This window comes from Dunckerocampus dactyliophorus, chromosome 13, assembly GCF_027744805.1.
Source record: "Dunckerocampus dactyliophorus isolate RoL2022-P2 chromosome 13, RoL_Ddac_1.1, whole genome shotgun sequence".
NCBI classification, from domain to species: domain Eukaryota; kingdom Metazoa; phylum Chordata; class Actinopteri; order Syngnathiformes; family Syngnathidae; genus Dunckerocampus; species Dunckerocampus dactyliophorus.
In genome coordinates this window covers 23,160,740-23,174,620 of record NC_072831.1, presented here as the reverse complement: position 1 = coordinate 23,174,620, position 13,881 = coordinate 23,160,740, and the positions used below count along the sequence as shown (strand labels likewise).

At 38.9% G+C, this 13,881-nt stretch overlaps 2 protein-coding genes across 5 annotated transcripts; one reads left to right on the top strand and one right to left on the bottom strand.

Annotated features, from left to right (window-relative positions):
* Positions 1–654: 654 nt before the first annotated feature.
* Positions 655–3,567, top strand: LOC129192751 (akirin-2-like). Its single transcript, XM_054797058.1, has 6 exons — positions 655–855; positions 1,160–1,340; positions 1,476–1,604; positions 2,438–2,587; positions 2,800–2,871; positions 2,994–3,567. Exons 2-6 carry the CDS (start codon positions 1,169–1,171, stop codon positions 3,002–3,004), a joined length of 534 nt encoding a protein of 177 aa, XP_054653033.1. The 5' UTR covers positions 655–855; positions 1,160–1,168; the 3' UTR covers positions 3,005–3,567.
* Positions 3,568–3,847: 280 nt separating this feature from the next.
* orc3 (origin recognition complex, subunit 3) lies at positions 3,848–13,730 on the bottom strand. Of its 4 annotated transcripts, none has more exons than XM_054797054.1 (20): positions 13,580–13,730; positions 13,449–13,506; positions 13,257–13,354; positions 12,376–12,514; positions 12,170–12,274; positions 11,829–12,004; positions 11,629–11,756; positions 11,188–11,241; positions 10,956–11,115; positions 10,773–10,886; positions 8,974–9,107; positions 7,441–7,504; positions 7,062–7,363; positions 5,834–5,967; positions 5,676–5,767; positions 5,508–5,605; positions 5,290–5,431; positions 4,303–4,419; positions 4,078–4,157; positions 3,848–4,010 (listed from the first exon to the last, which is right to left on the bottom strand). In XM_054797054.1, exons 1-20 carry the CDS (start codon positions 13,601–13,603, stop codon positions 3,905–3,907), a joined length of 2,325 nt encoding a protein of 774 aa, XP_054653029.1. In that variant the 5' UTR covers positions 13,604–13,730; the 3' UTR covers positions 3,848–3,904. The 4 variants fall into 4 exon arrangements, with proteins under 4 accessions (XP_054653029.1, XP_054653032.1, XP_054653030.1 ...); XM_054797057.1 differs by lacking the exon at positions 11,188–11,241 and having other exon boundaries at positions 7,062–7,141; positions 7,247–7,363; XM_054797055.1 differs by lacking the exon at positions 11,188–11,241.
* Positions 13,731–13,881: the final 151 nt, after the last annotated feature.

Below are 13,881 nucleotides of genomic sequence, written 5' to 3'. Positions count from 1 at the left end.
AAGGAATAAAATTAATAATTTCTACCTATTTGATTAAATAGGCAATAAATACCTCTGGTTAATTGATTTCCTATTAACTAGAATTTCAGTTGTTTACTAGTTTTTGCACATAAACTACATAGCCAATTAGGATAAGCGGCAAAGAAAACAGATGAATGAACGGACACTACACAGCCCCTAAGGAGACCTGGAGAAACAAAATGATTTTTTTTTTTTTTACCTGTCAAGGTAATTAGCTTGGGGTGTTATACAAAAATATTTAAGCAAAAGGAACATTTTATTTAAATTTGCATTTGAAAAAATATTTCATATGTATAGGTCTCTAATATTTTACTTTTTTTTATTTGAAAAAATCTGATCTTCCTGAGTATGTCTAGTAACATAAAAATTAGACATTAAAAAAGCAAACTGTTTTGTGCAATATTGCCCTCCTGTGGAAGCATCCATTCCTTCATTAGTATTCATTCAACATGGTCAGATGCAGTGAATAAAGCCGCTGTGGTCCCTCGACATCACAAAAAGACACCTAACAATGAAGAAACGAACAGCTAACGTCAGACAGTTAAGAACACTTTTTTTCAGACGTAGCATCGTCACTGTTATCGTCTCCCTTTGAACGCGCTGTACTACATGGCCCAAAATGCACTGCACTGTGGTCACACATGACGTCACTAGCCGGGGGGAAGCCGATAGCTTGGTATCAAAAACAAGCAGCTGAGTTACGTTGGCTAAGCTAGCTCCGCTATCTCAACGGCAGTCAGCCCGCAGCTGGCTGCTCGCTTCCTCAACTTTTTTTGGGGGGGGGCACTTGGAACTTAACTGTCACAGTTCGAATACGAACGACCTCTTTAAAAGGTAAGTTTGTTTTTGTTTAAATCTACCGTGTCGCGTAATCCCCTGGCAAGGAGTAGCTAAAGCTACCGTTAGCTTTGTTTTCTTCTGTTATTAGTGGCGAGCGAGCGACGCGAACGTTAGCACACATTTAAAGCCTCAGCTGCGCAACATGATTATCATGTGTCTGATAAGCCACTAAATGCGTTTTAAGCAAACAAATGCAACTGTCAAAAGACGATGACTCACCATACTTAACTATAAACGTATGACAGATTACTCTCTTCATTTAGGTGTATCGTACACATCTTCTCATTCTTTTTAACAGTTTGAAGCAATGGCGTGTGGCGCTACCCTAAAGAGGAGCATGGATTTTGATCCACTCATGAGCCCTGCTTCTCCCAAAAGACGAAGGTGTATGCCCGTTTCTCCGTCGTCCTCGTCCCCCAGGAAGTACCTGAGCTTGGAACCCTCGCCATTCGGGGAGTCGTCATCCAGGCTGAGCGCAGGTAATCTTAACCGTAGAAAAGTTGAACCTTTGAGGCCTGAACAACCTGTTGTTCAGTCTCAGCAAAACCCCTAAAAAAACCCTCATGAATGTGTTGGTTCTCGATCCATTATGTGCTTGTCTTTTGTCCCACTAGAACAAATCCTCAACAGCATCAAGCAGGAGTACAAACGCATACAAAAGAGGAAGCATCTAGATGCTGGAGGCTACCAGACCGCAGACTGCTGCTGCTCTCCAGAATCTCCACCCCAGTCCACTATGTCAGGTTGTTGAAGTCACAGTTTACTCTATAATATGCATCAAGTACTTTATTGTCTTGGATGCCTGTTCAAAGTGATAAAAATCATAATAGAACCACTTTGAAGTTTTGGAATCAAACCCCTACTATTTCTTCTATTCGGATGACTGAAATGTAGACTGGCCAAAGACTAAACGAACCATAACTTTGAAGCCAGTCAATGATGGTGTCGTCTCTGATGTGCAGTTGGACCAGATTGCAAGAAGTAACCTAAAAAATGTCCAGTACAGTCATTGACATGTACTTTAACAAGCGGGCCAACAATGCTTCCGTCACCTGCCTAATGACTGCACAAACACTAACTGAAGCTGTAGACTGTCCAGTGACGGCATGAACAGTGATTGACATGTTGGCCAATGACAATAGTCATTTGACATGCACACCACCCAATGACAGTACAGTCCTTGGCATGTAACTGGACTAATGACCAGTACAGTCATGACATGTAGCCACCCAAATAATCGCATGAACAGTGACTATGGATGCTGACTAAAGACAGCCAATGACTGTATGAAGAGTGAGTAAAGTCAGACATGTAGATACCCCTATGATTGTCAATCACTGCTGGAGGGTGGGGCTTAAACAGAACCAAGCTACAATGACATGAATAGTACATGGTGACAATTTCAAAAAAATAGATCGGGGGAAAAACCCAAGTGTCCACAGCAATGCTAGACTGCATTGTAACTGGTGTAAATATTACCAGTTCCTTATTAGCACATGATGTATTACAAGTGATATTGTGTAAGTGATTTCACACGAACACGCTCACAGTAATGATGGTCTTTTGTTATTTGCAGCTACGTCCTCTGGCGGCAGTTCTCCATCGAGGAAAGAGCAGCCGCTATTTACCCTCAAACAAGTAGGGATGATCTGTGAACGCCTGCTGAAAGAAAGGGAAGAGAAGGTCCGGGAAGAGTACGAGGAGACCATGACTTCCAAACTGGCAGGTTCGTAGAAATGAATGTCAAAGATTGTACCACTTACCAGGCATCCACGCTGCTGAGATCATCCTGATGCTGCTCACAAGCACCAGGGGAAATACTTGCATGATCTGAGGATTGGTATGACTGCCATTGTTCAGCTTTTCAGTCACTGTTCATGAAATTATCAATAGGACTGTATTTTTGTATTTGTTTACTCATAAAAGTTGTTCTTGTAGAACAATACGACACCTTTGTGAAGTTCACGCACGACCAGCTAATGCGACGATTCGGCGAACAACCTGCAAGCTGTGAGTCTTATCTCTGTCTCAAAAAAGTTCCCACATTCCTGTCCCGCAGGGGAAAGTGCTGCCTCGTTTAAAGTTACACATCTGCTTTCTTAACTATTATTTCATCTGTCTGTCTTCTCCAGATGTTTCCTGAGCGCACAGATCCTGTGACATGTCCAGGAAGGGGGAAAAAAAAACACACACACACACACACAAAAAAAAAAAAGCTCATCGTTGATGTGACGAGATTCCGTTTATAGCTAGTTGAAATTAAACTTCTTTCTTACTGTGCCATATTTCTGTGGTTGGGCAAATGGTTGTAAACAACCCGGTGCTTCCCGATGTAAGCGGACCCCAGCCCCACCCCCACCCTCCCTCCACCTGTGGTCGGTCCGTGTCCCAGCTGTGCACGTGCTGACACGTCACACTTTTTGTTATGATTTCCCAGCATTCCAGGCTTCTTCACTCTTCTGTTTGTTACGTGTAAATATGGCAGAGCAGCGTAGAGTTTGCTGGTCAATCTTGGAGGAAGTGGACGACCGTTAAAAACAAGACGATGCTTGCGTCTCTCCTTTTTATAATTAAGCATTAAGTAGTCTAGTTTTTTTCTTCTCCTTCCCTTGACCAGTGTGTTATTTATTTTGATTTGTTTTACTGGCATCACTTTGAATCCATTGTCCTTATCAACAAAACAATAAAGGATCTTTTAATTTTAAAGCATGTTGTCTATGGACCATGTTTACAGAAAATACTTGTACCCTACACAATCTAAGAGCTTGCCTTCTGTAGCTAACATACGTTGCCAATATATTACAAATAGGATTTTAATCTGTAAAGGAAGAATTTGACACTTTGTAGAGTTGCTCTTCATGTGTTGGTGACTGATCCTTGGGCACCTTTCAGTCACTTCGTTACTGTAAATCTACAAAACATGTCAGTGACTGCACTGTCATTGGCTGAGACTTATAATGCTGCTAAGATAAAAGGGGAATTCTGATACCAGGCATTAAGTTTAATATTTCCATGATATCAATTTGGACCACAGAGAGGCGGGTCAGCAGCCACCCCAAGTGAGTCGGGCCACATGGTCTGTCTTCTGCTTGGTGGACTTGATGAAGCCCAAAAATTCCAGCTCTGACACAGCTCGGATGAACCGAGCGCTGGAGAACAGTTAGGGAAGTCCAAATGATGTTCCTAAGTTATAGTTAATGAAATATGGAAGGATACTGTTTGACATCGTCCACTTTCCCAAAGTTATCAGAATCTGGATCATGGCCCTCTGCAGCAGACACCACAGTGGCGTAGGCCTGAAACAACAAAAACGTGCCACCCGATCGAGGATCAATAACTTGACTTTGATTCAGGAAAGGGGGAAAAACAAGTCCAAACGTGTTCAGAGTTGAAAGGTGGTGTTTATTGTTCTAAGGTTGAAACACAAAAGAGTGCACTCACTTGCATCCAGTCATAGAGGTTAATGAGGCGGCCACACTCCAGGTGCAGCTTGTAGGTGAGACAGATGTCAGGCGCTGCATTGGAGACGCTCCCGTCTTCTGTTTTTAGATTGTCATTCTGGAACACAGACGATAACAGAAGATATTCACAATGCACTTATGCATTAACATGAGATGTAATGTACTGTATATGCATTATGGCACTTTTCCCATCAATACACTGTATAGCATAACAATTTGTTTCCTAGTTTGAGAAATGCAATAAAAAACACAAACACCTTTTGTTTCTGTTAAATCAAAAACATGTATCTCCACTTTTTTTTTTTTAGCCTTCATGAAAATGTAATTTTTTTTCATATTACAAAATGATAGTTGTAACTTCACGAGAATTGTATCATAATGACAAAGTAATTTTACATAAAATTAGATTAAAAGTTTTTTTAAGAGAATAGTCATAATTTTGGTAAAATACTCACAAGAATAAAGATAGCGCTATAAGTTGCAGCTGGAGTAAAAAAGTTGAATTAAAAAATAATGCAAAATAATCCATTAAAAATGTAATTCTAATGTTTTTATATACATTTTAAGCATCTATACAATCATATACATTAGGTTAATATACTGTACATAAACATAACTATAAATACAGTTTAATAAGGTGCAATGTGCTTTTATTGATAAAACTTTCATGCTTTTACTTGTTTTTATATATATTTAAAATACATAATCTTGAGTTTTTTGATTGACATTTTGCGTTTATGTTCATTCAGAATTTTTTAAAATATATTTTCTTCCCTATTTTATATTCGAATTAATCGTTACTTGCCTGTCTTTTCTTTCCGCTGTAACACGTGCATTTTCAAACAGTTGTGGGATCAATAAGGTCTTAAATATACAATCGTCAGTCCACAGCTGTAAGGTGTGAAGAGCTTGAAATGTGCCATGACATTGTTGGAATTTGACCTTGGCGCATGCATACTGTATGTACCAAAAGATAATAGTAAGGACTGCTGAGCGCAGCCTGAATGGAGGTGCGGGGTGTCGCGTTGAGGTGGCGTCTGACAGAGGAAGAGGAGCTGTAGTAGCAGACTTCATTCAGCGTCTGACACTCTGGAGGAAATAGGTGACTCCTAGCAAGGAAGGAAGGAAGGAAGGAAATATTGGCAAAACAAGATGTAAAACAATCAAAACAATCACGGGTCTCACTTTACGAGGTTGTCGATAAACTCCAGTGCTTCACTTCGCAGGATCTCAAAAGGACTCTGCTTCTTGGATCTTCTGGACTCGCTCATCTCTAGAAGAGCCTGGATAGAGGAGGTTAAATCTGTAGTCAACTATCACAACAAAGGAGCCTTCCGCGCCCTGGTGGTTTACCTTCTGCAGCTGGAACAGATCGGTCTTTTTCTGAAGTTCCTTCACAGGAGAGGTGAGACTTCCTTCCTCACATTGAGCCACCTCACTGGCAGCTGTTGGCAGAAAGTGATGCTTATATTCGTTAGTCACCAGGGAGGAAGATGTTTCCCACAACTTACCATCCAGCTGCTTCAATTTGGTGATCATGTCCTCCAGCTGGACGAGGGCGCTCTTCATCTTCTTTGACTTGACAGGTTGCAGGATCTCTGCACATCTCTGGAGCAAAGCAATGAGCTCGTCCTTGGCCAACATCCTGGAGGACAAAAAAAAACATGGGATGCTCCAACTAAAAAAAAAAAAGTATGTTGGCCACCGGGGGGCGCAGTGAACGCATATTACCGGTACAATCTCATAGTCAGAGTCATCACTTGCCACTACAAACACAATATACTGTATTAAGAACTAAAGGGTTTAATTCAACAATGTGTTTATTAATGTAGCTGTAGTAGTGTAGTGTAGAACTATACTGTAGCATATTTAGAGCTGTTCCTTCCTTTTTTACCTGTATTTCGACAAGGTAACAAAATACAGTATTTGTACAAAAAAAAGTGTATTATGAAAAAATAAAATATCAATATTAGAAGAATATACATAAATGAAATCATATAAATATATTTTTAAAGGAACATGTTCTACTATTACAAGAACAAATAATTATCATTTTACAAAAGAATATTTCAAACAGGTTGCATTTTAAGAAAATGAAACCAACACAATAAAAAAGTAGTAATTAAAAAAAATAAATAGTAAATATCAATATACTATACAAGAATATAACAGCAAAAACATAATTACACAAAAATAAAGTCATGATATAACAACAAAAAAAATGGATTTTAAACAAATGAAATTGTAATATGAAAAAGTCATAATTTTATGCAATTAAATAAGGAATATTACAACAAAATTGAGGTTGGAATATTACAAAAAAAAGTCATAATTTTACTTATATAAAGTTAAAAGCAACTTATTTTCATTATACCTGAAGGATGTCTTTCTAGAGAAAGGCAGCAGTTGCTGGACTGTCATGTTTAGGTTAGTATTTAAATTTTGAGACTTTCTCGTAATATTAAGACTTTTTTTCTCAAAAACATCTTCATAAATTACTCATCATGTTCCATCAGTTGTAATACTTTTTTTTTTTTCTTTTCAGTGTGGCCCAAATACTCCTTATTTTATTATGAGAATCAGCCCCTGCATTGGCTCTCATAAAATGATGTTGTGGCCAGTGAGTACATCATCTATATATTCCATTTGCAAAACTTACTCCATCTTAAACAAGCAAAGTTTTAAAATCTCAGCTATTTAAATGAAACAAGAATAATGGGGTGAATTATCCAGGCTTACTTAAGCAGCTTCAAGGCTGACTGGTAATCCTCAGTCTCCCAAACACTCTTCTCCAGGCAAATTAAATGGAGCTCTCGGATCTGCGGATAATCCCGTGTTACACAGGAACAACTATGAAAGTTATAATAAATAATAATAATAATAAAAAGGATATATTGTTTAGATAAAGAGGAAAGCCTTCTTGCCTGTTTTCCGAGGGGGTAGCGAGGCAAAGACGAGGTCAAAGCGTGGAGACACTTCAGTGTAGGGTAATAATTCTTGTGGTATTTGTGAAGGTCCTTGATAAGCTTGTGGCAAACCTCCTGAAACCGTTGGAAGTCCCGTTCCATGATGGTGATTATTTCAGTGCAAGTCAGTGGAGACAGAACAAGGACTGTACCTTTAATTGAGCGTCATTCTTTAACAGTTCAGCCCGCTCTTCAGATTCCTGCTTCTCAACATACCTGTGAAGACATTATATAGTTGCAGACTTACATTAAACACATTCACATTAACCGACAATACCGTCAAAAGTACTGTGACACACTTTTCAATCAAATACTGTGGCGCTTCTAAAGTTGCACAAATAAGAATTTGACTAAAAGACCTCAGTGTCCTACAGGAGAGACAAGTTCAGAGAGGATTTTTTTCTTTTTCGTCATCTTTTTGTGGAACTTTTTTACCAAAATAGAACAACCTTCAAGGGGGAAAATGAGAGGAACACAAGACACCAAAAGGTATGTGAAGTAAGTGTAAGACACCAGTTCTATCCCAATAATTTTGTCCAGCTTGTTGACTGTTTCAACGTTTGTACATCATCCGGTGGTTAACTTCTTTTTACACTTGCATGGTAACAAAATTAATACTATTCCAAAAATAAGACTATAATTTTGAGAAAAAAAAAAGCATCATTTCATAATGTCACAAAGAAATAGATCATTTATAAGTCTTCTTGTTGAGTGTTTGTTTTACAGTGGTTAACTTCTTTTTGCCCTTATGTATGTTAAAGAATACGACACGTGGTACACCTTTGGTCATTATATTATATTTGGCCGTATAAGACTGACTGTTTTGTAGTGCGTTTATATTAATAGTGCTTAACCTCTTTTTACACTTGTATGACAATAAGGAGCTGGTTAGCATGTTGGCCACACAGTCAGGAGATCTGGAAGATCTGGGTTCGAATCACTGTTGGGCATCTCTGTGTGGAGTTTGCATGTTCTCCCCATGCTCGCGTGCGTGGGCTTCCTCTGGGTACTCTGGTTTCCTCCCACATTCCAAAAACATGCATGTTAGGTTAATTGGCAACTCGAAATTATCGATAGGTATGAATGTGAGTGTGAATGATTGTCTATATGTGCCCTGCGATTGAATGGCGACCAGTCCAGGGTGTAACCCGCCTCTCACCCAAAAGTCAGCTGGGATATGCTCCAGCATACCCCTGCGACCTTCATGAGGATAAGCGGCATAGAAGATGGATGGATGGATGACAGTTAAGTATGTTACATGTTGCCTGTACAATTAATAAAAGAATGGGTCATTTTTATTTCCACTATTTTCCAAGGAGAATGTTGTAAATATGAACAAAGGAGGTCGATTAATCTCCGGAAGTGACTGTGCTCACATTCAGAGGTTCGTTAACCAAAATCTTATTTGCCCATGAACATGAATTCTTCATCTTACCCAGATATTTTGGACTGTATGCTTCCAACTTTGTAGAAGGCCGTTTTCTGTTCTGTTGAAATGAACTAACACCAACATACTGTAATGAGGCAGCAGGTGCAACATCAGTTTACCTTTGGCCTAAAAATATGTTCTTCCCAGAACAGTAAAAACTGTTCAAACAGCAACTTCCTATTTTCACTTCTTCTATGGTTTTATGGTTTGTTGTCCATATTGTGTATGTTTAACCTTTGACCAGTCCAACACGTACCTTGTGAACGATGGCAGCTTCCTGATCCTCTCAAGGTCAGCGTGGCTGAGTTGCATGACGTTACGCAGAGCTTCCTTCTTTTTGCAGCACAGCACACTGAGAGGCTGTGAGTGAAAGTGCTCCAGCAGAGCCAGCTTAAACACAAAAGTCCATCACCCACACACACGCACACTAATTGAGACATTTAATGAAGCCCGCAGAGGCAATTGTGTGATTTAATGTAACAATAACTAGGTCTGTCAAATGATTTTTAAAAATTATCAAATTAATCACAGTTTACATATGAACTAATTATGATTAATCCCCATTTGTCACTATGTGTGAAATATATCAGTTTTTGCTGTATTTTAAGAATGTATTTGCCTAACGACAGTCTCTTTAATAGTAGTAGAACATTTGAATCACGCTGTGTCATTATGAGCCAGGAAGGGTTGCGTTCAAAGACACTAGGTAACCTAAATTGAATTCACATGTTTTGAGCGTAAATGTATTTTCTGGGATTCCAGAGCATACTTAAATGCAACAAATTACACTTCCCTCATTAATGTCCACTTACTGTTTTCCATTGTCTTTCTGTACGTACATGCATAATAAAAGACATTGTTGTGATTTTTGGAGTATCTGTGAATGCATCTCGTGGTCTGACAATGAATGAGGAAGTGTCATTCTCAGGACGAGCTGACTAGAGACGTGTTTGTGAGCTGAAGATAAATACATTATATGGTATTGGAATTGCACTGCTGTTGATGTGTTGAGGTCAAAATAAAGTTATTAAAGAGCGTCAGGCTCTGTGGGGACGCTATTGTGACTCCGTCTGCCATCATAACAGAGACATGATGCGCATGCATTAGTGACGCTAAAAATTTTAATGTAATTAATTAAAGCAATTACAGCCGCTAAGGCATTATTTTTGGCAGCCCTTATAACACAATATATTATGCAAAATTCAACAATAATTAATATATTTTATGAATGAATCATTAACAATTACTTATTGCCTAATCTACAGTATATCCAGTAATAACTTACTCGTATGAATTGTAGCTTTGTCAAGTTTTACTCCAGTGTTTATACATATATTTATCCATCATGCCGGCACTTTGTCCTTATTTTAATGTCTTATTTATTGTATATATTTTAAATTTTTTTCCTTTGTTTTATTTCTTCCTTTTCCTTAACACAGCAAAAGCTTCTGTATACTGTATACAGGGTCTCTGCTGGATTCAACACATTTCTTTCAAACTTTCAAATTTAAGACTTATTTAAGACCATAATGAACAGAATTTAAGACCTATTTCACATCAATACTCACAAAACAGTACAAACGACATGAAGGGAAATCGGAGGCCCATGGCGTGCACACAGTACACGAGCTGATTGTACTCGATAAATTCAGACCGGGCTGCACAGGTGCTGTAGTTGCATTTTTTGTGTGTTTGTTATAACATCTTCAAAAATGGAAACATTTAAATGTGAGACTGAAGTTTATTCAGCGGTCTTAAATAAAAGTAACATTAATACATTTTTAAGATCTTTCACAATCATATTTAAGACATTTTATGAGATTATAAGATCATTTTAGACATTTTAAAGCCTGAAATGTTTTTATTAGTTTGCTTTTCACCTTCCCTTCTTTCTTTTCTTTCCTTCCTCACTACTTAATATTTATCATGGATTCTATTTATTCTTATTTGATTTACTATTCTTGCATTTTATCTTTAATTTAACATCTTCATTTCTTTGTTTTCCTTTAACATTGCCAAGCTATATTACTGTTAGTCGACCATACTACGCCATACCTGAACGCCCTTGATGAAGTTCCGCACTGAGAAGTCATGATACAGGAAGAGGCTGACCAGCACCTGCATCACTTTGCCAGTCAGCTTAAAAGGGAAATGATGTGTCAGGACCAACTGCGGGAAAAAAACAAAGTTACGTCAAAATTGCCACCAAATGTTAGTTTTGTGTTCATCTTTGTGCACCTTGTCTATGACTGTCGCCAAATGCTGAGTACACGACAGAGATTGGAAGAGCTCGATGCACAGCAGCGACGACACAGAATGGGGCAGCATGTGTTGGATGGTGGTGGGCGACGTGGCGATGCCGAAGATGAACATGAGGGGAAGCCGCTCAATGTAGCGACTGCAAGACAGACATACAGTAGATCATTGTTCAGGTATGGTACATAGTATATTTACACAAATGTATGCATACTTTGTAAGTTGAATGCCCCAAAAGTAGAACAATTTGGAGTTCAGCCAGCATTTTCTGTAAAAACAATGCTTCAAACATCAACCTATTATCATGCAAATCTTGCAAGGTGTAAGATTCAGTCAGGATTAACTCCACGTGCGTTTTGTTTTCTTTTATTTATAAACAGGATGAAACAGGTACAATAAAATTGCAAATAGTAAAATATTTTATTCATGTTTTGTTGTTGCAAGCTTATATTAGCAGCAGAGTTACTCACTTTACTTATTATAGTACTAGTATTATCGAAATCTAATTGCACACATTTTAAAGGTTGTTAACAAATAGACTTTTTACACAATAGGATATGAAAAATATTCTTTAAAAATGCTGCAAAAACAAGGTTAGTTTTTTTTTTAAGCACATATTTTCTAAGCAGTTTAAAGTTTTTAAGTCCCTTGTTACCTGCAGATGAGTATGAAGTCCTGAAGAACTTTGTGGTTGAAGGCCTCCAAATCTTTAAAAATAACCACAATGGGGGAGTGCTGATCTTTGCTCAGAGACCTGCGCTTTTTCCCGGGAGTGTCTGATTTCTGAAGGATGACAATTCAAGAGAGGTTGCAAAAGTCGAAAAGTCTGTCACGAGTGATGCCTCAAAGTCCCACCTTTGTTTGCGTGCTGTACCATTCACAAAGAGAGCTCAGGGAGCAGTGCACATTCTTGTGCGCCAGAGTGCTTCTCTGCTCAGGCACCATCTCTTGTTCATCGTCGTCATCATCATCAAAAGCCACCACGGTGTCCATCAACCTCTCCAAGACCCTCTTCATCAAGTGCTTCAATGCTGAAACAATGAAGCCGATATGTCTTACAACTGTCTTACGATCAATAATATCCCTCTACAGTTGCACAAAACCCAGGAGTTTGACACATCATTGTGCATGATGTCATGTGAGAGGACGCAATATTTATATTTTTTGACTTTTTGTAGCTTTGGGGGAGGCCTTACCTGCACACTCTTTGGCCTGGACACAGGCCACATGAGGAGTCACAGACTGCTGCAGCAGCTCAGACAGGCTCTGGAAGGTCATGTCATGGTCCGGCACATTCACACCTTGTGAGAGCAATCCGAAGATGACAAAAAGCATCTGCAGATCAACTTTAAATCTGTAAATATGGCGCTACAAATGCGTAAAACTGTTATCATCATCATACCAAGCATGAGTGCTGCTGTGGGAATCTCGCTGGCTCTCATCCGTGAGGCCCAGTCGCTTTGTTGACGAGTGGAGGAGCACTTCCTGGTGAAGTCCAGCAAGCTGTCCAGGATTTGCCTGTTGAGTTCATCCTGCAAAAGCTAATGGCAAAGAATATACGCTTCTCATACTGAACCCAGCTACTATTAATCTTAATACATTATTCTAAGGCAGTGGTCTCATACTTGCGGCCCGCGGGCTATTTGCGGCCCACTAAATCGTATCTTGTGGCCCACAACTGGACATCAAGATTCAAGATTCAAGATTCAAGAGAGTTTTATTGTCATGTGCATGGTAAAACAGCAGTTATACCATGGAATGAAAATCTTATTCTGTTCATTCTCCCAAGAAAAGAAAGAAAACACAAGCAAGAATAAGAACATAAGAAACATAAACACAAACATATATACCAATATCAGAGTAGTGTAACTGCAGGCCGCAACATCCGGGCAAGCTCAGTGTTACTTACATACTTAAAGGGGCAAGTAAACACCAACACTGAACTAACAGTGGTGTTATCACATGGATGTATTGTGAAATGTATCATATCGTGAGGTTCCCTGAGATTCCCAGCCCTACTCCCAATACTTGATGCGGCCCAGCCTCACCCAGACTCTACCTCCACTGGCCCCCAGTGAAATTGAGTTTGAGACCTCTGTTCTAAGGTCTTTACACTCTCTAGTTACAGGGCATAAAAATGTGCTACTTTTGTCTACATAGTTTGTATCCATTAAATTAGTATAAAACCTCTCATGCATACACATGCAATGGATTTAAAGGGCAAACCTTATTTTAAGACAACATCTAATTAAAGTATCAGCACAGTACTAATGTAACAAATACCTCCGTATCTGTTTTTATCTTGTTCCACAGATCATCGAAGAGTCTGAAGCGTATTTCACTGGTCTCAGATCCTTCACAGCCATGCGTAAAGTAGTCCTCTATGGGAAAACGTGGAAAGTTAAAAAAAAAAAAAAAAAAAAGTTATCAGTGAAAATCGATATGGCGGTTTACTATTCCCGTAACTTGTTTTACCTAAACCGAGAGAACGTTTCTTCTTCTTCTGGGCGTCTGGCTTGAAAACAAAACAACCCTGAAATGTGGAGTTAAAAGCGTCAGGAAGTACTCATAAAACGCTGCACCATTTTGCTTCGTGCAAATATTACCTTTGATACAGAAGACGTAGACATTTCAGCATTCGTTAGCTATCTTTGATAACGACCATTCACGACGTCGACATGAATTCAAACATTTAACCAGGGAGCAAAGTTATTTAGTTGAACTTGTCACAGCCATTACCTCCCGCCATAGTGACGTCTGCGGAAACAGTTGTGTTCAGGGTTTGTAGTCTTTCCTGGGGAACAGTTCAAAGGAGCAGGGCGGATTCATAACTGTTTTAAAGTCGTTTACCTCAATGCTGGCACAGTAGGGAACCTAAAGAATAACTATAACTTAATTAAATGGTAAC

Coding starts and splice junctions, on each gene's coding strand:
- LOC129192751 (XM_054797058.1), top strand. CDS start 1,169: ATGGCGTGTGGCGCTACCCTAAAGAGGAGCATGGATTTTGATCCACTC. Junction 1,341..1,475: donor GTCATCCAGGCTGAGCGCAG/GTAATCTTAACC, acceptor TTGTCCCACTAG/AACAAATCCTCAACAGCATC. Junction 1,605..2,437: donor ACCCCAGTCCACTATGTCAG/GTTGTTGAAGTC, acceptor TGTTATTTGCAG/CTACGTCCTCTGGCGGCAGT.
- orc3 (XM_054797054.1), bottom strand. CDS start 13,603: ATGTCTACGTCTTCTGTATCAAAG. Junction 10,887..10,955: donor TGGCGACAGTCATAGACAAG/GTGCACAAAGAT, acceptor TTTTTCCCGCAG/TTGGTCCTGACACATCATTT. Junction 5,432..5,507: donor TTTATCGACAACCTCGTAAA/GTGAGACCCGTG, acceptor CTTCCTTGCTAG/GAGTCACCTATTTCCTCCAG.